Source organism: Anomaloglossus baeobatrachus, chromosome 2 (genome assembly GCF_048569485.1).
Source record: "Anomaloglossus baeobatrachus isolate aAnoBae1 chromosome 2, aAnoBae1.hap1, whole genome shotgun sequence".
NCBI classification, from domain to species: Eukaryota; Metazoa; Chordata; class Amphibia; order Anura; family Aromobatidae; genus Anomaloglossus; species Anomaloglossus baeobatrachus.
This window is the reverse complement of record NC_134354.1, coordinates 11,855,002-11,880,733: the sequence shown is the minus strand read 5'-3', so window position 1 is coordinate 11,880,733 and position 25,732 is coordinate 11,855,002. Positions and strand designations below refer to the sequence as shown.

The following is a 25,732-nucleotide window of genomic DNA, read 5'->3' as shown; positions in this document are numbered from 1 at the left end:
GCTGTGGAGTCAGAGGGCGCACTGCTCTGTACAATGGAGCTCTATGTCCTGTGTAATCTGCTGTAGAGTCAGAGGCCGCACTGCTCTAGACAATGGAGCTCTGTGTCCTGTGTAATCTGCTGTGGAGTCAGAGGCCACACTGCTTTGTACAATGGAACTCTGTGTCCAGTGTACTCTGCTGTGGAGTCAGAGGCTGCACTGCTCTGTACAATGGAGTTCTGTGTCCCATGTAATCTGCTGTGGAGTCAGAGGCTGCATTTCTCTGTACAATGGAGTTCTGTGTCCTATGTAATCTGCTGTGGAGTCAGAGGCTGCACTGCTCTGTTCAATGGAGTTCTGTGTGCTGTGGAGTCAGAGGCCGCTCTGCTCTGTACAATGGAGCTCTGTGTCCTGTGTAATCTGCTGTGGAGTCAGAGGCCGCACTGCTCTGTACAATGGAGCTCTATGTCCTGTGTAATCTGCTGTGGAGTCAGAGGCCGCACTGCTCTGTACAATGGAGCTCTGTGTCCAGTGTAATCTGCTGTGGAGTCAGAGGCTGCACTGCTCTGTACAATGGAGCTCTGTGTCCTGTGTAATCTGCTATGGAGTCAGAGGCTGCATTGCTCTGTACAATGGAGCTCTGTGTCCTGTGTAATCTGCTATGGAGTCAGAGGCTGCACTGCTCTGTACAATGGAGCTCTGTGTCCTGTGTAATCTGCTGTGGAGTCAGAGGCCGCACTGCTCTGTACAATGGAGCTCTGTGTCCTGTGTAATCTGCTGTGGAGTCAGAGGCCGCACTACTCTGTACAATGGAGCTCTGTGTCCTGGGTAATCTGCTGTGGAGTCAGAGGGCGCACTGCTCTGTACAATGGAGCTCTATGTCCTGTGTAATCTGCTGTAGAGTCAGAGGCCGCACTGCTCTAGACAATGGAGCTCTGTGTCCTGTGTAATCTGCTGTGGAGTCAGAGGCCACACTGCTTTGTACAATGGAACTCTGTGTCCAGTGTACTCTGCTGTGGAGTCAGAGGCTGCACTGCTCTGTACAATGGAGTTCTGTGTCCCATGTAATCTGCTGTGGAGTCAGAGGCTGCATTTCTCTGTACAATGGAGTTCTGTGTCCTATGTAATCTGCTGTGGAGTCAGAGGCTGCACTGCTCTGTTCAATGGAGTTCTGTGTGCTGTGGAGTCAGAGGCCGCTCTGCTCTGTACAATGGAGCTCTGTGTCCTGTGTAATCTGCTGTGGAGTCAGAGGCCGCACTGCTCTGTACAATGGAGCTCTATGTCCTGTGTAATCTGCTGTGGAGTCAGAGGCCGCACTGCTCTGTACAATGGAGCTCTGTGTCCAGTGTAATCTGCTGTGGAGTCAGAGGCTGCACTGCTCTGTACAATGGAGCTCTGTGTCCTGTGTAATCTGCTATGGAGTCAGAGGCTGCATTGCTCTGTACAATGGAGCTCTGTGTCCTGTGTAATCTGCTATGGAGTCAGAGGCTGCACTGCTCTGTACAATGGAGCTCTGTGTCCTGTGTAATCTGCTATGGAGTCAGAGGCTGCACTGCTCTGTACAATGGAGCTCTGTGTCCTGTGTAATCTGCTATGGAGTCAGAGGCCGCTCTGCTCTGTACAATGGAGCTCTGTGTCCTGTGTAATCTGCTATGGAGTCAGAGGCTGCATTGCTCTGTACAATGGAGCTCTGTGTCCTGTGTAATCTGCTATGGAGTCAGAGGCTGCACTGCTCTGTACAATGGAGCTATGTGTCCTGTGTAATCTGCTGTGGAGGAAGAGGCCGCACTGCTCTGTACAATGGAGCTCTGTGTCCTGTGTAATGTGCTGTAGAGTCAGAGGCCGCACTGCTCTGTACAATGGAGCTCTATGTCCTGTGTAATTTGCTGTGGAGTCAGAGGCCGCACTGCTCTGTACAATGGAGCTCTGTGTCCTGTGTAATTTGCTGTGGAGTCAGAGGCTGCACTGATCTGTACAATGGAGCTCTGTGTCCTGTGTAATCTGCTGTGGAGGAAGAGGCCGCACTGCTCTGTACAATGGAGCTCTGTGTCCTGTGTAATCTGCTGTGGAGGAAGAGGCCGCACTGCTCTGTACAATGGAGCTCTATGTCCTGTGTAATTTGCTGTGGAGTCAGAGGCCGCACTGCTCTGTACAATGGAGCTCTGTGTCCTGTGTAATCTGCTGTGGAGTCAGAGGCCGCACTGCTCTGTACAATGGAGCTCTGTGTCCTGTGTAATCTGCTGTGGAGTCAAGGGCAGTAATGCAGCGTCATCTATATACAATCCTTCATCTGATGGCAGCAGAGTCTGTGGCTCTACATCTACAGCTGTTGGAATGTGTATGAAAGATGCTGGTTTGATTCCAAGGAGGGGGTGAAAAATAAAATTATACTTTTATCATTTTTCTTTCTATTTTATTTATAGTTCTGTAGTTTTATAGGAACATAAGAATCTGACTTTTTCCTTCAGCTACATGTAGGTACAGTATATATCTATCTATATCTCTATGTAGCTTAATAATGTGCTTCTGGGTTCTCTGCCTGCAAAACAGGCCACGATTACCAAATCCTCCTTAGTCTCTTAGTACAGGCAGTGGCTCATGTACAGAGCTGCTGTTTATGGACAAAGAGCTCTCAAGCTGATGAGTTTTAGTCCTGTAAATAAATCAGAGCAGATGAGAATTTAATTTATGCACTGCTCTTCTTGAGTTAATTTATTTACTGCACTGAGGGGAGGAGCCAGGACAAGAGCTGTGATCAGCAGGAGGCAGCCCTCAAATCGGGACAGTCCCGCTGAATCCGGGACAGTTGGGAGGTATGATAATAGACTGGCAAATAGGGGTGACCAGAAGTGGGCACTTGAAAGAGCAACGAGGATGGTGAGTCAAATTGATCACAGAGCCCTTTTAAAAAAAAAAAAGTTTTAGATCAGTCTAGCCAAAAATACAATTATAAGAATTTTTTGTTTTCCACCCCTTTTAGTAATCAATATGGGCAGGTTAGAGATATTATCAAAAAATACTTACCTGTCCTGGATCAGGATGCCACCTTAGGCCTCTTTCACTTGTCCAAAACACACACATGTTTTATACGGTCTGTGGTGTAGGTACATAAGTGTGTCCGTGTGCTATCCATGTGACATCCGCATATCACACTGATAGCATGAGCTTCTATACTCATCTGTCCATGGTGCTGCTGTGTCTGGCGCTGCTGCTGCTTCCGGTCCTCGGAGCAGTGACTATGCAATGAGCATAATGAGCGGGGGTCGGAAGCAAGTGACAGCAGCGCTGGAGACAGGGGAGTATAGAAAAGCATTTTATTTCACAGACACGTGGTTTTCTCCTGTATGTGTCACACTGATGTCACAATAGCACATATGTAATTTATCTCATAGATTGCATAGCATGTAAATTGCAGTACGTGGGATGTACGGTGCGACCAGTAAAGAGACGCATCTGCAAACACCCGTCACATACAGCAAATCCACCGCCCTCACACCTGCTGCACTTCCCAAACACTTCACACATGGACACCAGGGCCATTTAAAAAGCTTTAGATTTAAAGGGATAGAAAAGTTGTTGTTTTTTGCCTATTAGAGGAGATCATTCATAGGAGGATATTACTGAATAGAGAATCAAAAAGGATATTCACCTAGGGGACTAGAAAACCCCAGGATTAAATATCAGACACGACCTGATTAGGATTTATTAATAATTATCCCATTATGTCTGTTACTGTAAATTCCAGATTATTATTAGGTGCACTTTTTTCCCCCAAAACTAGGGGTAAAATGAGGGTGTGTCTTATAATACAGATAAGGCTTACCAGTGCGGCAGCGCAGGGTCAGCGATACTGAGGGCTCGGAGGAGGGGGGTGTCACTGCAGTGGAGCGGTTCAGGATGGTCACAGGACGGGGGGTCAGTGATACTGAGGGCTCAGGGGTGCTGCAGCGGCAGGCATCATTAATCTGACAGTGGGCTCCTTTGAATCACCGGTGGTTGACTCAATTGACTTCAACAAAATGGCTACGAAGAACAATCTGCACACGCGCCAGCTCCGCGGCCATTTTCTTGCAGTCCATCGTGTCAATCGCTGGTGATTCAAAGGAGCCTGCAGCATGCCGGCAGATTAATGGCGCCCGCCGCCGTGTCACATCCGAGCCCGCAGTATCACCGACCCTCCTGAGCTGCAACACCCCTTGCTCCATGCCCGCAGAATTACTGACCCTCCGTCCACTGACCCTCCTGAGCTGCGACACTCCCACCTCCGAGCCCGCCGTATCAAGGACCCTCCTGAGTCGTGACACCCCCTCTTCTGAGTCCGCAGAATCGCTGGCCTTCCGTCCGCTGACCCTCTGTCCACTGATCCTCCAGAGCCTCGACACTCCCTCCTCCAAGGCCGCCGTATCATTGACCCTCCTGAGTCGCGACCCCCCCTCTTCTGAGTCCGCAGAATCGCTGGCCTTCCGTCCGCTGACCTTCTGTCCACTGACCCTCCTGAACCTCTACACCCCCTCCTCCAAACCCACCGTATCACTGACCCTCCTGAGCCTCGACACCCCCTCCTCCGAGCCCGCCGTATCACTGACCCTCCTGAGCTGCGACACCCCCTCTTCTGAGCCTGCAGAATTGCTGGCCTTCTGTCCGCTGACCCTTTGTCCACTGACCCTCCTGAATCTCGACACCCCCTCTTCCAAACCCGCCGTATTGCTGACCCTCAATGCGCTGACCCTGCTGAGCCTCGACACCCCCTCCTCCAAGCCCGCCGTATTGCCATACCTCCGTGCACTGACCCTCCTGAGCCATGACTCCCCCTCTTCCGAGCTCGCAGTATCGCTAACCTTCCATCCACTGACCCTCCTTAGCCGTAATACCCCCTCCTCCGAGCCCGCAACATCGCCGACCCTACCTCCTGTGACCTTCCTGAGCCGCTCCACCACCGCCGCTCCCCCCGGTGAGCTAATATAAGACGCACTAGGATTACAAGACGGACCCTCATTTTAACATGAAAAATATTTTTTTCCTATTTTCCTCCTCTAAATTTGGGGTGCGTCTTATAAAACGAAAAATTCTGTATATTACACATCATACATTCCGATTCTACCGCCTCCTCTTTTACATTGCCCTGTTCACCATATGTATCCTAGCGTGAAAATTTATTATGTACCCACCTTCTTTTTTTTTTCCTTTCCCATTGCAGTATGTGGGATTTAGGGCTCTTTACCATCTGTGATTAAATAATCTCAGCGATACTCGCCCAGAAAGTGGGGTGATTGTCCTGCGTATGGTTTTTTTTTCTCACCTAGCATTCGTATGACATGTGAGTGTCATGCGAGTGTCATGCGAGTGCTATGCGAGTGTCATGCGAGTGCTATGCGAGTGTCATGCGAGTGCTATGCGAGTGTCATGCGAGTGGTATGCGATTCTGTAGATTTTTCATACCATTATCCGTATGCCATCCGTATTGTGATATTTTTCACGCTCCCATAGGGTTGCATGGGGGTGCGAGAGCTGAGTCTCGCTGACAATCGGAGCATGCTGCGATTTCACTATGAGTGCGATTCGTGTGGAGAAAAAACGCCCAGGATGGCATTGTCACATAGTTTAACACTGGTGCGAGGGCAATCCGATTTTGCATCGGATCGCACTCGCACAAGAAAATCGCAGATGGAAAAGCGCCCATACAGCGAGACGCATCTGCAAATACCTGCCAGATACAGCATATCCCACTGTCCTCACACTTTCTGCATTTTTTTTTGCACTTCTGTATTTTTTATCATCACATAATTCTATTATGTATCATACATGTCCTATATTCATTAGGCCTCTTTCACACGTCCGTGAAAAATCACGCACGTTTTTCACGGACGTGTCAGAGGTGCGTTTTGACCTCTGTGAGCCGTGTTTATGGCTCACGTGTGTTCTCTGTGTGTTATCCATGATAACACATGGAGAACGGGAACTTTCTGCTCACCTGTCCCTGGCATCGCTGTCCGTGGTGCTGATCTTTGGTATCCGGTCCTGCGACTTCCCGCTGCTGCTGCTTCCGGCCGCAGTGAAGTGAATATGCAATGAGCCTAATGAGCAGTGGTCGGAAGCAAGTGACAGCAGCGGCAGAGACAGCAGCGCTGGAGAAGGGGAGTAAAGTTTGTTTTTTTTTTTTCTTAAACACGTGTGTTTTTTTCCAGCGCATGTCACACGGAACACCTCCATGTGGTCCATTTCTGCTCCGTGTGACACCCGTGATGCCGGAGAAAAACGAACATGTTGACGTGTGGAGCACACGGGCACACGTATGCTCCACACAGACACACGGTCCATGGCAGAACACGCAAGTGAGCGCAGACCCATTGATTTTAATGGGTCTACGTGTGCCCGTGTCTCCGGTACGTGAGGAAATGGACCAAAGACCTCTGCCACACTTCAGTATAAAAAAGGTACGTGTCTCACGTTCTGTTTTTCAGGTGTGTGTTCCGTTTTTGATGTCCGTTTCTCCGGTACGTATGACATCCGTGTGATGGCGTATGCTTGCCGTGCTTGCATGTTGAATGTCCGTGTTTGCGTGAGATACGTACATGTCATGTCCGTGTGCAGTCCGTACGGAGTCCGTGTGTCTTGAGACGTTTCACCAGTAAAAAAATAAAAAACGCACACGGACCATTCGGATAACACATGTACATGGTCCGTGTCACGTATGTGCAGACACAGACCCATTGACTTTAGCGGGTCCGTGCCTGCGTGATGCCAGAGAAACGTGGACATGTCATCCGTGCAAAAAAACGCACACACGTACAAACCACACGGACACACGTTCCAAGTGGTTTTACGTATGTGTGCCGGGTAATATTGGTGTACGTGTCTCCGGTACGTGCAAAAAAGGACCAAACTTGTACCGGCGGCACGGATATGTGTTGGAGGCCAAACATGTACCAGAGACACATTTAGTGAAAAGTAGCGTCCAGCTGACCAGGGGGTGATCACTAATTGGTAACACCCTCTATTTCCCTAATTGCCTTGTAAACCTGGAGCGTCACTTCTGGGATGGTTTTAAGCCTTGTTGCCGCTACCTGCAGTTTTATTTCACATTATGACCTAGAAGGCGCTTTTAATTTATTTTTTTTTAACATAATCGCGTAGTTGTGGCCGGACGGTGACACAGACTGTCAGGCTGCAGCGCTTATGCGTTATTTTAACTTTTTGAAAATATAGAAAGACATTTTACTCCTCAGTGGCCTGATCGCTGGACGGCTGCAGCGTTCCTGCTGGTGTGATCGGGCGGGGGTCCCTGAGAATGTGGAGCAGCGATTACTATCGGTAAGTGGGCTACGTCTTGCTGTTTGTATTGAACTACTTTTTCCTTATTGTATTTATCTTTTTTGCTGTATTCCAAATGCAGAACTTTTTTTTTATTTTTTTTTCCTTGTAGTTGTGTGAAGAATCTTTACTCCTATTTGCAGTAGGGCTTCATCATTTTATTGGTAGCACGATTGAGTGCTTTATTGTTGTTAAAGGGAACAATCCAGTCCCCTTCACTCTTCAGATTTGATCTTTGATTGCAGAAGAAACTGTTGATGAAGGTCCAAACGTTGGAGCCTCCGCTGTAGCTGTTCTTCCCCCCCCCCCCCCTTTTTTTTTTTTTTTTTTTTTTTTTTGTTGTGTATTCTGAGCTGTTGCCCCCAGTCGCTGCCACCGGCTGGGTCACTGCTCTCACCAGGTCAACCTGCTCTTCCCACTGTGTGCTCCTGACTCCCCCTGGTGGTTGCTTCTTCCTGAGTCCCCAGTCCAGTGGATCTGGGGAACCCCTGGTGCGGCGGCGTCCTGTAACTCCACTGCTGTAGTGAGGAGGGCAACCTACTGACTGTATGTTTGTGGGAGTAGAAACTGGCATCGACCTTCCTTGGACCCGGAATAAGTACTACACCCTAATAGGGGTGCAGTACCCTGTGGCACCTGAGGCCGCAGGGGCGCCACACACAGATTTAATTATTTAAAGGGAACCTGTCACCAGATTTGGGCCCTGTAAAGTAAAACTAGCACCTTACACAGCCCCTGTGCTGCATTCTATAAAGGTGCACGTTACCCCCCGACCCACAAATATCTTTATAAAATCTCCTGTACATTGTCCGGTCCGATGGGCTCCTAATCTGCGCCTCCTTTTGCCCTCCTCCTGTGCTGATTGACGTGACTGGCGCCTTGGACGCCATCCACGTAGGAGGGCAAAATGTCAGGCCTTTACAGACATATCCCCGGCTTGTGCAGGCGCACCTTTGCTCTTCCCTATTGTGGTCAGAGCTGAGTACATGGGTGCGCCTGCGCGACACGACTAGTTCTCTGCACAAGCGTGAGATTTTGCCTGGCGATGTGAATGTTACCCGCTTCATCCACATCACAATCTCGCCCCTGTGCAGAGAACTCTCCGGTTCACGCAGGCGCACCTATGTTTTCCGCTCTGCCAGCAACAGGGAAGGGTGTGCCTGCATGAGCCGGGAATAATGAGCTTTTTCCCCCCCTACGTGGATGGCGTCTGAGGCGTCAATCCGCATAGGAGGAGGCGACGGGAGGCGCAGATTAGGAGCCCATTGGACCGGACAACTTTCATACAGGGCGGGAGATTTTATAGAGCTGTTTTTGGGGTCTCCGGGAGGGTCAGGGGGTAACTTACACCTTTTTATAGCATGCAGTACAGACGCGGATTAAGGTGCTAGCTTTAGTTTAGAAGGTCAAAATTTGGTGACAGGTTCCCTTTAATCTGCGCTGATGCCGCTCAGTCGTTTCCAGTGTCTACACTAAAATGGCGGTGGAGATCGCGGTACGCGCATGCGCTGACTCCGGCACCATTTTGATGAAGACATAATTACAATACCAATGCGAATGCGCCGGCAAAGGTGGCACGGCGCAAAATTTAAATGAAGGGGTGAAGCCAGGAGGACGGCGGAGGAGGAATATACACCGAGGAGCTGACCATAGGCCCCCGCCACGCTGCACCGCCAGTCACAGGAGGCACCAACGTCTGCACCTTCATCAATGGTTAATTGTGCAAAGATCCAATCTGAAGTGAAGGTGGTCACCAGTATGGAGGCCTGCACTGTGTATGGGGAAATCCTGCTGGCTCGTCTCCATGGAAATGCTGCTTCCTGTCAGTTACCATCAGATGCTACTTTATTGCACATAGGCCCAAATACGATGGACACACCACGCATGCGCACCCAGATAGTCATCCCCCTCCCCCTCTTATTTTGCCACGACCTTTCACTATTACGCATGCGCGTATCTCTATTAATGGCCGCCGATGTCACGCTGTCCCGCAACGCGCCTGCGCACGGTGCATTTCACCTTATCGCCTTTCGATTGGTTCCGGGCCTGCGCAGGCGCGCACTCACTTCCTCGTTTCGGGTGCGGTGATTGGCGCGTGCTGTGCGCATGCGTGCACCGTTCTCCCCGGCTTGGGAGCCTTCGCGCCATTCAGAGGAGTGTGGGGTGGCCGGTCACGTGGTGCAGGTGGTGGGGGAGGAGGAGAGAGACCCCAGGTTACCTCAGAGACGGGGGAGAACTGTCACCAGCGACACCCGGGACTGAGCCTCCGCCCTGAGCTCCCCATCCTACAGCCCGGGCCTCCGAGCAGCCGCCGCCGCTGCCACCATGAAGGGGTGAGCTGTCATGTCCTGTGAGGCTGTGCTGGGCCGGGTGTGTATCGGGAGCAGCCCGGAGCCCGAGCAGCAGGCCCGGCCCCGAGTATGGAGACCCTGCGGCCCAGGACACCCTGCGCGGCTCTCCTGGAAGCTCGGCATTTATGCATGGCCATCTGATAATCCGGCAGTGCGAGGTTGTCAGGAGGTGTAAAGCAGCGGCCTGTGGTTGTCGGGATATGTGAAGCAGCGGTTGTCGGGATATATGTGAAGCAGCGGTTGTCGGGATATGTAAAGCAGTGGTTGTCGGGATATATGTGAAGCAGCGGTTGTCGGGATATATGTGAAGCAGCGGTTGTCGGGATATATGTGAAGCAGCGGTTGTCGGGATATGTGAAGCAGTGGTTGTCGGGATATGTGTGAAGCAGTGGTTGTCGGGATATGTAAAGCAGTGGTTGTCGGGATATATGTGAAGCAGTGGTTGTCGGGATATATGTGAAGCAGTGGTTGTCGGGATATATGTGAAGCAGTGGTTGTCGGGATATATGTGAAGCAGTGGTTGTCGGGATATATGTGAAGCAGTGGTTGTCGGGATGTATGTGAAGCAGTGGTTGTCGGGATGTATGTGAAGCAGTGGTTGTCGGGATGTATGTGAAGCAGTGGTTGTCGGGATATATGTGAAGCAGTGGTTGTCGGGATATGTAAAGCAGTGGTTGTCGGGATATATGTGAAGCAGCGGTTGTCGGAATATGTGAAGCAGCGGTTGTCGGGATATATGTGAAGCAGCGGATGTCGGAATATGTGAAGCAGCGGTTGTCGGGATATATGTGAAGCAGCGGTTGTCTGGATATATGTGAAGCAGCGGTTGTCTGGATATATGTGAAGCAGTGGTTGTCTGGATATATGTGAAGCAGCGGTTGTCGGGATATATGTGAAGCAGCGGTTGTCTGGATATATGTGAAGCAGTGGTTGTCGGGATATATGTGAAGCAGTGGTTGTCGGGATATATGTGAAGCAGTGGTTGTCGGGATATATGTGAAGCAGTGGTTGTCGGGATATATGTGAAGCAGTGGTTGTCGGGATATATGTGAAGCAGTGGTTGTCGGGATATATGTAAAGCAGTGGTTGTCGGGATATATGTGAAGCAGTGGTTGTCGGGATATATGTAAAGCAGTGGTTGTCGGGATATATGTGAAGCAGTGGTTGTCGGGATATATGTAAAGCAGTGGTTGTCGGGATATATGTGAAGCAGTGGTTGTCGGGATATGTAAAGCAGTGGTTGTCGGGATATATGTGAAGCAGCGGTTGTCGGGATGTATGTGAAGCAGTGGTTGTCGGGATATATGTGAAGCAGCGGTTGTCGGGATATGTAAAGCAGTGGTTGTCGGGATATATGTGAAGCAGTGGTTGTCGGGATATATGTGAAGCAGTGGTTGTCGGGATATATGTGAAGCAGCGGTTGTCGGGATATATGTAAAGCAGTGGTTGTCGGGATATATGTGAAGCAGTGGTTGTCGGGATATATGTGAAGCAGTGGTTGTCGGGATATATGTGAAGCAGTGGTTGTCGGGATATATGTGAAGCAGTGGTTGTCGGGATATATGTGAAGCAGTGGTTGTCGGGATATATGTGAAGCAGTGGTTGTCGGGATATATGTGAAGCAGTGGTTGTCGGGATATATGTGAAGCAGTGGTTGTCGGGATATATGTGAAGCAGTGGTTGTCGGGATATATGTGAAGCAGTGGTTGTCGGGATATATGTGAAGCAGTGGTTGTCGGGATATATGTGAAGCAGTGGTTGTCGGGATATATGTGAAGCAGTGGTTGTCGGGATGTATGTGAAGCAGCGGTTGTCGGGATATGTAAAGCAGCGGTTGTCGGGATATATGTGAAGCAGTGGTTGTCGGGATATATGTGAAGCAGTGGTTGTCGGGATGTATGTGAAGCAGCGGTTGTCGGGATATGTAAAGCAGCGGTTGTCGGGATATATGTGAAGCAGTGGTTGTCGGGATATATGTGAAGCATTGGTTGTCGGGATATATGTGAAGCAGTGGTTGTCGGGATATATGTGAAGCAGTGGTTGTCGGGATGTATGTGAAGCAGTGGTTGTCGGGGATGTATGTGAAGCAGTGGTTGTCGGGGATGTATGTGAAGCAGTGGTTGTCGGGGATGTATGTGAAGCAGTGGTTGTCGGGGATGTATGTGAAGCAGTGGTTGTCGGGGATGTATGTGAAGCAGTGGTTGTCGGGGATGTATGTGAAGCAGTGGTTGTCGGGGATGTATGTGAAGCAGTGGTTGTCGGGGATGTATGTGAAGCAGTGGTTGTCGGGGATGTATGTGAAGCAGTGGTTGTCGGGGATGTATGTGAAGCAGTGGTTGTCGGGGATGTATGTGAAGCAGTGGTTGTCGGGGATGTATGTGAAGCAGTGGTTGTCGGGGATGTATGTGAAGCAGTGGTTGTCGGGGATGTATGTGAAGCAGTGGTTGTCGGGGATGTATGTGAAGCAGTGGTTGTCGGGGATGTATGTGAAGCAGTGGTTGTCGGGGATGTATGTGAAGCAGTGGTTGTCGGGGATGTATGTGAAGCAGTGGTTGTCGGGGATGTATGTGAAGCAGTGGTTGTCGGGGATGTATGTGAAGCAGTGGTTGTCGGGGATGTATGTGAAGCAGTGGTTGTCGGGGATGTATGTGAAGCAGTGGTTGTCGGGGATGTATGTGAAGCAGTGGTTGTCGGGGATGTATGTGAAGCAGTGGTTGTCGGGGATGTATGTGAAGCAGTGGTTGTCGGGGATGTATGTGAAGCAGTGGTTGTCGGGGATGTATGTGAAGCAGTGGTTGTCGGGGATGTATGTGAAGCAGTGGTTGTCGGGGATGTATGTGAAGCAGTGGTTGTCGGGGATGTATGTGAAGCAGTGGTTGTCGGGGATGTATGTGAAGCAGTGGTTGTCGGGGATGTATGTGAAGCAGTGGTTGTCGGGGATGTATGTGAAGCAGTGGTTGTCGGGGATGTATGTGAAGCAGTGGTTGTCGGGGATGTATGTGAAGCAGTGGCCTGTGGTTGTCGGGAGGTGTAAACTGGTGGCCTGTCGTCTGGATGCCCCAGGAGGTGTAGAGCGGCGGTTGTCGGGACGCCCTGGGAGGCGCAGAGTGGCAGTTCGTAGTTTGAATACTGCACATATTAAAAGTTGATGAGCTGTAAGATTTCATCCCTGAGCTGCGGGACTGTCTGTGCAGAAGCTGAGGTGCGGGGCACTGTCTGTGCAGAAGCTGAGGTGCGGGGCGCTGTCTGTGCAGAAGCTGAGGTGCGGGGCGCTGTCTGTGCAGAAGCTGAGGTGCGGGGCGCTGTCTGTGCAGAAGCTGAGGTGCGGGGCGCTGTCTGTGCAGAAGCTGAGGTGCGGGGCGCTGTCTGTGCAGAAGCTGAGGTGCGGGGCGCTGTCTGTGCAGAAGCTGAGGTGCGGGGCGCTGTCTGTGCAGAAGCTGAGGTGCGGGGCGCTGTCTGTGCAGAAGCTGAGGTGCGGGGCGCTGTCTGTGCAGAAACTGAGGTGCGGGGCGCTGTCTGTGCAGAAGCTGAGGTGCGGGGCGCTGTCTGTGCAGAAGCTGAGGTGCGGGGCGCTGTCTGTGCAGAAGCTGAGGTGCGGGGCGCTGTCTGTGCAGAAGCTGAGGTGCGGGGCGCTGTCTGTGCAGAAGCTGAGGTGCGGGGCGCTGTCTGTGCAGAAGCTGAGGTGCGGGGCGCTGTCTGTGCAGAAGCTGAGGTGCGGGGCGCTGTCTGTGCAGAAGCTGAGGTGCGGGGCGCTGTCTGTGCAGAAGCTGAGGTGCGGGGCGCTGTCTGTGCGGAAGCTGAGGTGCGGGGCGCTGTCTGTGCGGAAGCTGAGGTGCGGGGCGCTGTCTGTGCGGAAGCTGAGGTGCGGGGCGCTGTCTGTGCGGAAGCTGAGGTGCGGGGCGCTGTCTGTGCGGAAGCTGAGGTGCGGGGCGCTGTCTGTGCGGAAGCTGAGGTGCGGGGCGCTGTCTGTGCGGAAGCTGAGGTGCGGGGCGCTGTCTGTGCGGAAGCTGAGGTGCGGGGCGCTGTCTGTGCGGAAGCTGAGGTGCGGGGCGCTGTCTGTGCGGAAGCTGAGGTGCGGGGCGCTGTCTGTGCGGAAGCTGAGGTGCGGGGCGCTGTCTGTGCGGAAGCTGAGGTGCGGGGCGCTGTCTGTGCGGAAGCTGAGGTGCGGGGCGCTGTCTGTGCGGAAGCTGAGGTGCGGGGCGCTGTCTGTGCGGAAGCTGAGGTGCGGGGCGCTGTCTGTGCGGAAGCTGAGGTGCGGGGCGCTGTCTGTGCGGAAGCTGAGGTGCGGGGCGCTGTCTGTGCGGAAGCTGAGGTGCGGGGCGCTGTCTGTGCAGAAGCTGAGGTGCGGGGCGCTGTCTGTGCAGAAGCTGAGGTGCGGGGCGCTGTCTGTGCAGAAGCTGAGGTGCGGGGCGCTGTCTGTGCAGAAGCTGAGGTGCGGGGCGCTGTCTGTGCAGAAGCTGAGGTGCGGGGCGCTGTCTGTGCAGAAGCTGAGGTGCGGTTTGGCTTTGTCATGTGTCAGTTTATGTCCCAGCTTTCCTGGTTTAGGTGAAGGGGAAGGTACAGGTCTAATGTTTGCAATTATCTGAAGTAAAATCCACAAATGCATGGAAACTCCACGTTTGTGCCGTGGAATCGGCCGCCGCGGTTGTGATTAATCCGGTGACTTTTACTCTCCAGGTTTTGAGATTTCACAGCAAAATCAACCGGTGAATTTCTGAAAAAATGTTCTGAGAATTTCCACACAAAGTGCTATTAAATTTTTGTATTTTTATTTTTCTCCGCTTGCAGATTTATTGCACATTTACTCCTCCACACGGTTAATTTTTTGTGCAGATTATTTCGGCAGCTTGTGACTAAGGTTTCTCCATAATTTTGATTTTTGTAACATACAATGAATTTTAATGGAAAAGTGACTTTTTAAAAGTGACACCGTGAGCAAAGTGTTCCCTGCAGGAGGCTCGCACACACGACGCACGGCCAAAGGCCACGTTATACCGAGGGGTATCTGCATCTTTTGTGACTTGCAAGTTGGGGTCGTGGCAGGTTACATATTGGTGTGGCCCATACCGTTACGCTATGATGAGGCAGAGTATGGAATAACTCAGTCATGTGCTATACAGATTCCAGGCTGTCCCCTGTCCCTCAGCTTCTGGAGCTGTAGACACCCAATCATTGGGGTTCACTTCCGTGACCATTCTCAGTGTGGCTACGTCTGCTCCGGCGGTCGCTGTGTTTTATGCTCCAGTCCATAGTGTCTGTTTCATTTTCGCAATATGCTGTGTATATGGCACACAAAGCAGGGCTGCTGTTAAGTACAGACGGCTCCATCTGTGACCTGAACCTACTGCTTCTCAGAAATAGGGGAGAAGGGGGAGATGCAGCTGCAAATGTCACCAAAGTTAACTTTGAGATGTTCCTTAAGACCTTGTTCACTCTTTGCTGCAATTTTATTATCCAGTAGTAAAATTTAAACAAAACCTGTGATCCAAGCCTTCAAAATCCCTTTATCTGCCGCCGGGACTTACCCCATTTGCTGCCGGGGCCTTCCATCATCCAAACGCTGCCCTCCGCTGGGCCTAATCCTGGGCTAGCCCTGCCCCCTCAACCAGGCTGCCCTCCATTCCATTGGACATTTCATCTCCTCCACTGGGTCTAACTCTCGGCTATTCCCTCCCCCACGCTGCTGCCCTCCTGGGCATTTCTAACCGCCCTCACCACCCACGCTGCCCTCCACTGGGCATTTCTTACCAACTCTGCTGCCCTCCACTGGGCATTTCTTACCAACTCTGCTGCCCTCCACTGGGCATTTCTTACCAACTCTGCTGCCCTCCACTGGGCATTTCTTACCAACTCTGCTGCCCTCCACTGGGCATTTCTTACCAACTCTGCTGCCCTCCACTGGGCATTTCTTACCAACTCTGCTGCCCTCCACTGGGCATTTCTTACCAACTCTGCTGCCCTCCACTGGGCATTTCTTACCAACTCTGCTGCCCTCCACTGGGCATTTCTTACCAACTCTGCTGCCCTCCACTGGGCATTTCTTACCAACTCTGCTGCCCTCCACTGGGCATTTCTTACCAACTCTGCTGCCCTCCACTGGGCATTTCTTACCAACTCTGCTGCCCTCCACTGGGCATTTCTTACCAACTCTGCTGCCCTCCACTGGGCATTTCTTACCAACTCTGCTGCCCTCCACTGGGCATTTCTTACCAACTCTGCTGCCCTCCACTGGGCATTTCTTACCAACTCTGCTGCCCTCCACTGGGCATTTCTTACCAACTCTGCTGCCCTCCACTGGGCATCTCCAACCAACTCTGCTGCCCTCCACTGGGCATCTCCAAAACCCCCACCACCTCTGCTGCCCTCCACTGGGAATTTCTAAAAACCCCCGCTGCCCTCCACTGGGCATTTTTTCTTACCATTTTTCTACTGCCCTCCATCGAGCATTTCTAAAACCCCTCACCCATGCCCTGGTGCCCTCTAGCCATAATCCCCTGAAGCCGTCAGCAGTGCACCTTGACGTTTGCTGCTGACCTGTAATTTTGGGTTTGTCCACTTGTATCAGCGTTTTTCCATGCAACCATATACTCAGTGTGCACACGGCCTTAGACTCCTGGCTTGTCGGTGCTTGTCTGCACTGACCTTTTACTGTACATTTCATTCCTTCTAAGGCATCAAAATGTATTTCTTACACCTGCGTTACTAGTGCCTGGAGCTACTTCCCATCTATAAACCATGGGGTAAACTCCCGTCACATTATGTTGCTGTATACGCTGGGGTCTGGTGCCCTGGAGCGACACTTCGGGGCCACAAAACGTGATTGCAAAGTGATTACTAAGGCATAGGGATGGTAACCCGTGATGTGCGAGGTGCCACCACAACCCAGTGCCCCTGATGGTACCCGCCCCGGTCATGGTACTTGGTCACCAGTTTGTCAGTCTGTGCTATCACTCGCAGAACAGATGGAGGAGACGCTCGCGCCCGGACACCGACGTCTGTGGTTTTTCTGTGTGATCGTATCCAGAGCGTCTACCACTGACGTCTATTAACAATTTAACAAGGAAATCGGATCTGTGAGCTCCTCGGCCCCCGGGTAATGTAGGAGTGGTTGTAGTTACATGTTAGGGAATTAGTCACCGTACAATGTGCAGAAAAGCAACTGCGCTACGGGTGTGAACTGACCCCACCAGGGCACGGAGGGCGGCGCATTGCAAAGGGTTAAGTCCTCTGTGACAATCCACAGTGGAACGCCAAATCCTCAGCACCGTTCAGTTTAGGCCATATTCACACATCAGTTTCATTGTTTGATGCGGAACCATGAACGGCCGCAAATATAATTCTTCAAACCTTTGTAAATTCGAGAAGAATTGGGGGTCCCCCTTCCCCGGCATAAGATATTAACTTTTGTTTTACAATGTCATCAATATCCTATCATTGGGGGTTATAGGACTGAGCTATGGTACCTGGCGCGCTATAGATACTAATGAAAAAATTACACACCTCTCCCCCCTTCCATATTTTCACCCAAAAAACTATCATGTTTGTTATTGCTATGCCTCTTTTGGTACTGGGGGTGTCTCATTTGCCAGAGCATAGAGTGGATGTTTTATGGGGGGTTTGTATGGGGGCACCATGTCACTATAGGGTAGATAAGAGGAATATTTGCTTTGTTTCATTGGACAGAAACCCATGAACCCTGTCTGATATTGATTGTATGTCTCTGCTGTTCAGCTTTTATACTGCCCCTAGTGGTGAGACGTGTAGTGACGTGTCATACAGTATCGGTCACGTTTTAGACTCCTCCGTTAATTTAATGGGTTTCCTTGTTGTTGGAATTTCTATGATGAAATTGGCTCTTGTAAGAAATTGGCCCAGGACAGGGAAAGTCAAGAATGAGCTCTGCTGCAGAGGATAAGTTCATCAGCGTTACCAGCCTTAGAAAATGGTAAACGACAGCAACTCTGATAATAGCCCTTTATAAATTATTCAGAAACAGGCCAAATTGCTGCAAAAAAAGCCTCAAACTAAAGCAGCACATTACCCAGCGACCGCCACCCTATCGAGTCTGCATTTAGCGGGGCAATGTCCCTGGACACCCCCAGTCTGTGACCAGTAAGGAGGGGATGGTGACTGCGTCCGATGAGGTGATGCCCTCAGTCACACGTTGTTTTCATATGTATCACTGTGGATTTGCTGCCTTCATTCTGAATCTACAATGTTCACACTCCAGGAACGGGGTGCACACACATTTTCCCTAGTACTGATTGTTGACTTTTGTGACACTGAACAGTTAATAGTCCAGAATTGAGCGGCCCTCTTTTTCTTCCTCGTCTGCAGGCTCCGGGAGAAGCGTTCCTTCGTCTGCTCCTCGGTCCCTCGCGTCCTATAAAATCCGGGAAAATCATGGGATTTGCAGCCTGGATTTGAGCGCCTCTTGCAGCCAAGTCTACCTTCCCCTCTTGGCAGCGCCTCTTAGAAAGCTCTCCACATCTGCTCTCCTATTGCAGCGGCGATCCTGGACGGGTTCTTGTACTTCTGCTGGTCAGCGGTTGCTATAAGATATAGTGAAATGCTCCAATGCGCTAATATCTGCCCCACCGTGTATAATTAATGACGGGGGGGGCCCTTATTGTAGTGCAGCCAGAAGTGATAGTGCAGAGTATCTACAGAATCCTGCGTCCTATTTCCCCCGGCTGCCGGACCCTCTCTGCTCCCCTCATCTTGATTGCCGCACCATGTGTCCAGTGGCCGTGATTTGGAAGGGTTAAAACGACAGATCAGTCATCTCTGATCCTTCACATTGTGATTGTGCATGTATATCTCTGCCCTCTTGGCCTAATCTGTAGGAAGGTGTTAAAACATTTGCAAAAGCGATGCACAAGGATTGTTTTAATTTGCCCTCCGCGCCCCCTTGGTGTCTGCACGCTGCCGCCGCTCCTCCGGTCGTCATTCCTTGCATCCTCTGTCCCCCGCGCTCAGCACAGTCCATGTGGTTGCAACTAAATTTAACAAGCGATGGCTGTAAATAGCTTTTGGTGGAGCGATCTGCGCTGGGATCCGTTTCAGGGCTCCGCATTCCTTCTCCGGACGGTCAGAGCCTATTTATAGTGATGAGCGATGGAAGCGTGGCCGCGTCCTGGTGAGTGTGAAGCACGTCGTCCTACCCCGGCTGACAATGGATTATTACTGGGACCGTCCTATCTATTTGCACCGCGGGGGTCTGCAGCGTGACATCGTATAATCTGCTCGGCGTGTGCCAAATACCCCCACACGGTGTCCAAGAACCGCCGAGGGGGCTGCTTTCCACGTCCTGATGGAAACCAGTAATGCTCGAGCCACAAATCTGTTCACGGAGGCCACACAGCCAAAAACCTATAGCTAAAACCTGACCTCTGTGTATCCTGATCCTCCGGATTCATGACTCCTACACCAGGTCTTGTGTACGCTTCATTTGCTGTATTCCTCTAGGTGGTGCCACTGATTAATGTGCAGAATGGGGGGTGGGGGGGGCAAATAGGAAAGGTATAACAAGTGTTCCCTTCGGATGTAGGAAGCATCTGACCAGTCACAGGTTTCTGTTTATTCAGGGGGCCCCAAAATGGCTTGGTTGAAGGGGCTATGGTATAGATTGTAACGCAAGTCTGTGGCCCGTTCTCACCGGCTACTGATGGTGGCCAGATCCCGGACCCCCAGTGAGAATGTATAACACGGGCCGACTCCACGATGTTAAGGCTATGTGCCCACGCTGCGGATTTTGCCGCAGATTTCTCGCGGAAAAGCCGCGGATTTTCCAGAAATCTGCAGCACAGCTACTCCCCAGCCATTTCTATGGCATTTGGGAAATGCTGTGCCCACGCTGCGGATTTTTCCGCAGCAGAAATCGTGCGGATTTTCGTGCGGAAAAATCTGCAGCATGTCAATTATTGCGGATTTTCGTGCGGATTTTGTCTATTCAATTGAATTAAAAAAAAAAAAAAATCGTCAAATCCGCACCTATGAAAAGGTGCAGATTCCGGGGGAAAGCTGCGGATTTTGATGCAGAAAAATCCGCAGATAGAGTCCCGTGGGCACATAGCCTTATTATTGTGGATTTTCGTGCGGATTTTGCCTATTCAATTGAATTAAAAAAAAAAAAACAAACGCAAAATCCGCCGTCAGATCCGCATCAAATCCGCACCTATGAAGAGGTGCGGATTCCGGGGGAAAGATGCGGATTTTTCTGCATCAAAATCCGCAGATAGAGTCCCGTGGGCACATAGCTTAAGGAGGAAGCAACGTTTCGAGCACTCAAGTTGTCTCTTGAGTTACTTTGTATTTGGTGACTTCTGAGACTTTGGCAGCTCCGGTGACTTCTTGGAATGATTGTAAGGATGTCTTGCTTTGTTCCAGTAGCCGGATCGAGTTGGGAGACGTGACTCCACACAACATAAAGCAGCTGAAGCGGCTGAACCAGGTCATCTTCCCCGTCAGCTACAATGACAAGTTCTACAAAGACGTCCTGGAGGTCGGGGAGCTGGCGAAACTTGGTAAGGGGGCGACGTGCTGAGTATATTCACCCTGTGATACGCAGGTGGCGCTCCAGTCGTGACGGCCGCAGATGCTGCAGCGCCCGGCTAGCCTCCGCTCCTCCATGACAGATGATGGTCTTGTCTTTTCTTGTTGCAGCTTACTTCAATGACATTGCAGTTGGAGCCGTATGTTGTAGAGTCGACCACTCCCAGAATCAGAAGAGACTTTATATCATGACCCTCGGCTGCCTGGCACCGTACCGCCGGCTAGGAATAGGTATATACGGCTCCTTCCTATAATGTGGTCCCAGCGATTATGTGCAGATCTGCTTGGCCGATGACTGAGATCACGTGGGGCCGATTTCACTGCTGGCGCCAACTCCTGCCGTGGTATTTTAACTTTATTTTAACCCCTTCACGACCGCGGGCAGTAATCTTGCATCCTAGCGGTCAGTGTTACTGCTTGCGTTCTGCTGCAAGCAGCTTGTAGCAGACATCGGCGCACCTCTCAGCTGATTTTTTTTCAGCTCTAATGTGGGCCTGCCAGGCACAAGCAGAATCGTTATCTGCCTGTGCATTTTTAACCCCTTAAATGGCGCTGTCAGTATGTGACAGCGCCATTATAATGGCATCGGCGGTAAACATTTACTCACCGGCCGATACCGGAAGTCGCTTGACGTGATGTGACTTCCGGTTGTTGTTATGGTAGCACAGTCATGTGATGACTCCTGTAGCTCACTTGACTCACTTCCTGTTTCATCCGGCCTAGTGCTGCAAGTAACAAAAGGTGAGTATTTGTGCTGATCACGGCTGTGTAGCTGTGATCAGCAGAAATGATGAGCGATCAGACTGTTGGTTCATATAGTCCCCTAGGGGGACTAGTAAAATAAAAAAGTTTTAAACCTAAATATTCAAAAATTGAAAATTAAAGGGTTAAAAAAATAAAAATATACACATTTGGTATCGCTGCGTTCAGAAATTCCTGATCTATCAAAATAGAAAATCAATTAATCTGATCGGTAAATGGTGTAGCGGCACAAAAAATCCAAATTCCAAAATTACATTTTTTTTTTTTTTGGTCGCCACAAATTTGCGCTAAATGCAATAACAGGCGATCAAAACGTAGCATCTGTGCAAAAATGGTACCATTAGAAACGTCAGCCTGAGACGCAAAAAATAAGCAGTCACTGAGCCCCAGATCCCGAAAAATGAGAACACTGAGTCACTGAAAATGGCGTAAAACGTGCGCCACTTTTTTTTTTTTGGACAAACTTCTGTTTTTTTTGTTTGTTTTTTTTGTAACTCCTTAGATAAAAGTAAACCTATACATGTTTGGTGTCTACGAACTCGCACCGACCTCAGGCATCACACCCACACATCAGTTTTACCATATAGTGAAGACTGTGAATAAAATATCTCAAAAACAATAGTGCTATCAGGTTTTTTGCAATTTTTCAGCATTTGGAATTTTTTTGCAAAATATTCTGTTTATTTATTTATTTTTTCAGGAACAAAGATGCTGAACCACGTATTAAACATTTGTGAAAAGGACGGCACCTTTGACAACATCTATCTGTAAGTTTTCAGCTTTCCATTATATGTACAGGATCATTATACCGGCCAACTAAAAAGGGCATCCCATAAACACCGATCTACACGATCCGTGATGAATGTGTGAATTCTGAGGGTCCAACCGCGGACGCTGGCCACGAAAATAAGTGTCAAAGTTAGCAGTGCAGTATTGCAGTGCAGTTTGAATTCAAAAGCTTCTAGCGGTCCTTCCCCAGAAAAGTCTGGGGAAATCCAAAATGCTGTGCCCACGTTGCTTCTTTTTTCCTTACAGGTTTTGCTGCAGTTTTTCTGCAGCATGTGACTTCTGCATTTTTCCCTGTCTTGCCATTGATGTTTGACAAGCGCAGGCCAAAACCAAATAAAAAAACATGCATTTTTTTTTTTTTGCCAGAGGGTGCTTTTTTTTTTTTTTTTTTTTTGAAGACCCAAATCTGCAGTGTGCATTCTTGACATGGGGTTCTGCTGCAACCCTCAGCTGTCTGCTGTACCTTGGTTGGTTATGAGAAATAGAAGGAATCCCACACTTTTAAATAGTAATAATAATGTATTATATATATATATTATTATTATTTTTTTTTTTTTATATGTTGCAGGGTCCCCCATTTTTCTAAAACAAGCCGAGGTACAGCAGGCAACTGGAAGTTGATATTAAGGTGGGAAGGGCCATTATTTGGTCCTTTCCAGCCTAACAATAGCAGTCCACAGTAGCACTTCCATAACATATGCCAATTCTGGCGCTGGGCCCGGCTCTTCCCGTTGCCCTGGTGCGGTGGCAATTGGGGTAATAAGGAGGTAATAACAGCCCACAGCTGCTTCTAAGCCTTAGCTTAGTGATGGCAGGCGTCTGAGCCCCCCCTCCCCCAACTACTAGTCTGTAAGTTAAAGTAAATAAACGCCCAAAAAAGCCTTTTATTTGAAATAAAGCAAAAAGCCTTCCTTTCACCACTTTAACCCACCAAAGAACCCTGCAGGTCCGATTTAATTCACACAAGGTCCCACGACGCTTCCAGCAGTGCTACATCTGACACTCGGTGAGCGCCATAGAACAAGACTGCTCGCTGTGAGCTTCACACAGCAACTGAAGTTGATCACGCGATCAGTTGTGATGTCACTCAGGCGAGTCCTCCACCTGCGGCTCAGTTCAGTCTTGGCCTAATTTGCGGTCACTGGTGGAGGACTTCAGCTGTGATCAGAAATCACCTGAGTGACAGCACCGCTGATCGTGCGGCTCACTTCAGTTGCTGTGTGGAGCTCACAGCGGGCAGTCATGTTTTATGACAGGGTGTGTGTGACCTGCGCTTTTAGTGACAAATCCGCACGTACAGCACATCCAAAATGCAACAATTAAGTACATTCATTTTTCCATGCGTTATTGATCCACCTCATTAATTTTCAGTGGCTGTCAAAAATGCAAAAAGTGACATGCTGCGTTTTTTTGTCAAAGATTTTGACAAATTATTTGACAAAAAAAACAGCAACATACGCATGGAAATTCAGATTTCTCATAGACTTTGCTGGGGATGCAGAATCATGCAGTTTGTCATTAACACAGTGCAGATTAAAAATCAACAAAAATGCTACGTGTGCATGCAGCCTTAGCCAGTCTGCTCTGATTGGTGGTGAGCAAAAGTGATGTACACAGTGAGTGCAGCTCTGGAGTATAATACAGGAGGTAACTCAGTAATGTATGTACATAGTGACTGCACCAGCAGAATAGTGAGTGCAGCTCTGGAGTATAACACAGGAGGTAATCTGGTGTAAGTGCTGTGTCCTTAGATGACTATATATTCCCATGATTGTGCGCTCTCCTTACATTACGGTAACTCTCGTGCCCTCTCTTCGCAGGCATGTCCAGATCAGTAATGAATCCGCCATAGATTTCTACAGAAAATTTGGCTTTGAGATTATCGAAACAAAGAAAAACTATTACAAGAGGATAGAGCCGGCCGACGCTCACGTGCTGCAGAAAAACCTGAAGATCTCTTCTCCCGCGCCAAACGCAGAAGTGCAAAAGAGCGAAAAATGAGCGGATGGAGATCTGGATCTGGACGAACCTTTTTGTTTTTTTTTTTTTTTTTGTTTTTTTTCTTGCACTTGCTTGTCGCCAAATACGGATCAGAGACCCGTTGAGTTTTACTGAGCGCACACTTCATATCTCTTCTTCCTTCTCCACTTGGAAAAAAAAAGTTTAAAAGAAAGTGTTGCAAGCTTCTCGAAAAAAAGAGCCGTACAATCGCGTCTGTATATTGTCTGGTTGAACTCTGAAGTGTTTCCCGTGTGTGGAGATGGTCCGGACGGGGGAGGCACAGATTCTCCCTTCTTTTTGGGGGGGTTTGACTTTATTTCCCTTTTTTTGGTTTGGAAGAGTTGGGGGGTGGCTTCTGTCAGTCTGAAATAATAATAGTCTTTAAATAAAATCTAATTTTCTTTTTAGCATTCGCTTTCTAACCTCATTGCAGTTTGTTTTTTTTTTTTTGATCATTTTAATAATTGCAGAACATTCCTTTTAATTGGGCGTCTGATAATAAATCTCACCAGAATAGTCACAAGGCAATGATGATGGATCTGGTTTTGGCTTTTTGGGCCTTTGCTGATGGTTTTGTACCCGTACAAGTAAATGAATGTTCTGGTCGTCCAAAATATTATGATCGTCCGGCACAAACGGGTGTAAAAAAATTCTGGATTTTATTATATTTATTGATTTTGCCAAAAATAAAGGTTTGGGGGTAGGGGACTGAAATATTGAAGAACCTGAATGCAATCAGTGGGGGTCTTGCGCCCCACCACTTATCCGAAAATGTACAGTGCTTTACTTGCTTTTGTATACTTGCTTGATAGCCGTGTGACCTGGTAAAGTTGACCACTGATCGCCGAGGTGCTGGGAGTCACACCGAACCTCCACTTTGTCCTGAACAACCCATTTATAAAGGTGTATTTGGGGGAAAGCCAGGTGTCTATCCTTGCAAGTCACTATCAGGTTACAAAATGGCACAAAAACGGCGCCACACACGTCTGCAGGATGTGTCCGGTATTGCAGGTCACCTACATTGAAGTATGGTGCAGTTTTGCCAATTTTTGACTAGTTAGTGGCTATTTTTCCAGCACCCATGACTGCACCCTTACATCGTGGTGCCATCATGGGTTCAGAAAAAACACATTACCGGTAAGTAATTACGTATTTTTCCAGCACCCATGACTGCACCACGATGTAAGGGTGCCGTCATGGGTTCAGAAACACATTACCGGTAAGTAATTACGTATTTCAGGCTGTCGTCCAGGAATATATGTAACCAAATCACGAGATGTGGCCGGTGCAATATTTCACATCCACATATATGGGTGATGGTCTCCACCTCACTGGCAGGCTACAGGATTATTTTCATATTAACTCAATTAGGAGACCTCATTCTAGCTGCAGCAGGAGCCTCTCCCCTATTCAATAGGCATCTATACTTAAACCGCAGGTCCAGGGCTGGATAGTTTGTGGTCAGAAGAGACACAATTGGGCCAGGAATTGGCTCTGCTAAAATGTTGCCACTGTGTGACTGAGGGGAGAGGCTCCTGCTGCAGCCACACACAATTATGAGCAGGATGTGGCTGAGCTCCATGAACGTTTTGTATGTTATCTGTATGATATGGGACAGGAACAGAGGGAAGTTAAATATCGGAGGAGCTAAAGCTCAGATCTTATTTTTGTGTATTTTTAGGTTTATTCTGGTGGTCTTGTCTTCTTCTTTTTTTTTTTTTTGTTTTTTTTTTTTTGTTTTTTAATCTTCTCTCCACTATAATGAACCTGTAATGATAACATTGCTCCCTGATACATTGTTACCTGTTTGTATAGCGTCAGCATATTCCACAGGCCTTAAGTCACATGTCAGGCTCACAGAGCACCATAGTGAGGAGGACTAGGCGGGATGTTCACTGATAACGAGCGGGGGTCTTTCTCTGACCCCCACCATGATGAGACGTTGCGTGATCACCCAGTACAACCATCAGCAGTCGGAATCGTTC

The 25,732-nt window shown here is 49.4% G+C and overlaps 1 protein-coding gene across 3 annotated transcripts; it reads left to right on the top strand.

The window, feature by feature from the left end:
• Nucleotides 1-9,383: 9,383 nt before the first annotated feature.
• NAA50 (N-alpha-acetyltransferase 50, NatE catalytic subunit) lies at nt 9,384-24,169 on the top strand. 3 transcript variants are annotated; one of them, XM_075332825.1, is made up of 5 exons: nt 9,384-9,623; nt 20,034-20,167; nt 20,307-20,426; nt 21,658-21,724; nt 23,567-24,169. In XM_075332825.1, the coding sequence occupies exons 1-5, from the start codon at nt 9,616-9,618 to the stop codon at nt 23,745-23,747; spliced, it is 510 nt and encodes a 169-aa protein (XP_075188940.1). In that variant the 5' UTR covers nt 9,384-9,615; the 3' UTR covers nt 23,748-24,169. The 3 variants fall into 3 exon arrangements, with proteins under 3 accessions (XP_075188940.1, XP_075188939.1, XP_075188938.1); XM_075332824.1 differs by having other exon boundaries at nt 20,031-20,167; XM_075332823.1 differs by lacking the exon at nt 9,384-9,623 and adding an exon at nt 18,723-18,780 and having other exon boundaries at nt 20,031-20,167.
• The last annotated feature ends 1,563 nt before the right edge of the window (nt 24,170-25,732 follow it).

Excerpts from the sequence above, each read along its gene's own strand:
- NAA50 (XM_075332823.1), top strand. The coding sequence starts at position 18,752 with ATGAGCGATGGAAGCGTGGCCGCGTCCTG. Across the intron at positions 20,168-20,306 it reads CGGGGAGCTGGCGAAACTTG|CTTACTTCAATGACATTGCA; the intron begins GTAAGGGGGCGA and ends TTCTTGTTGCAG. Across the intron at positions 21,725-23,566 it reads ACCTTTGACAACATCTATCT|GCATGTCCAGATCAGTAATG; the intron begins GTAAGTTTTCAG and ends CTCTCTTCGCAG.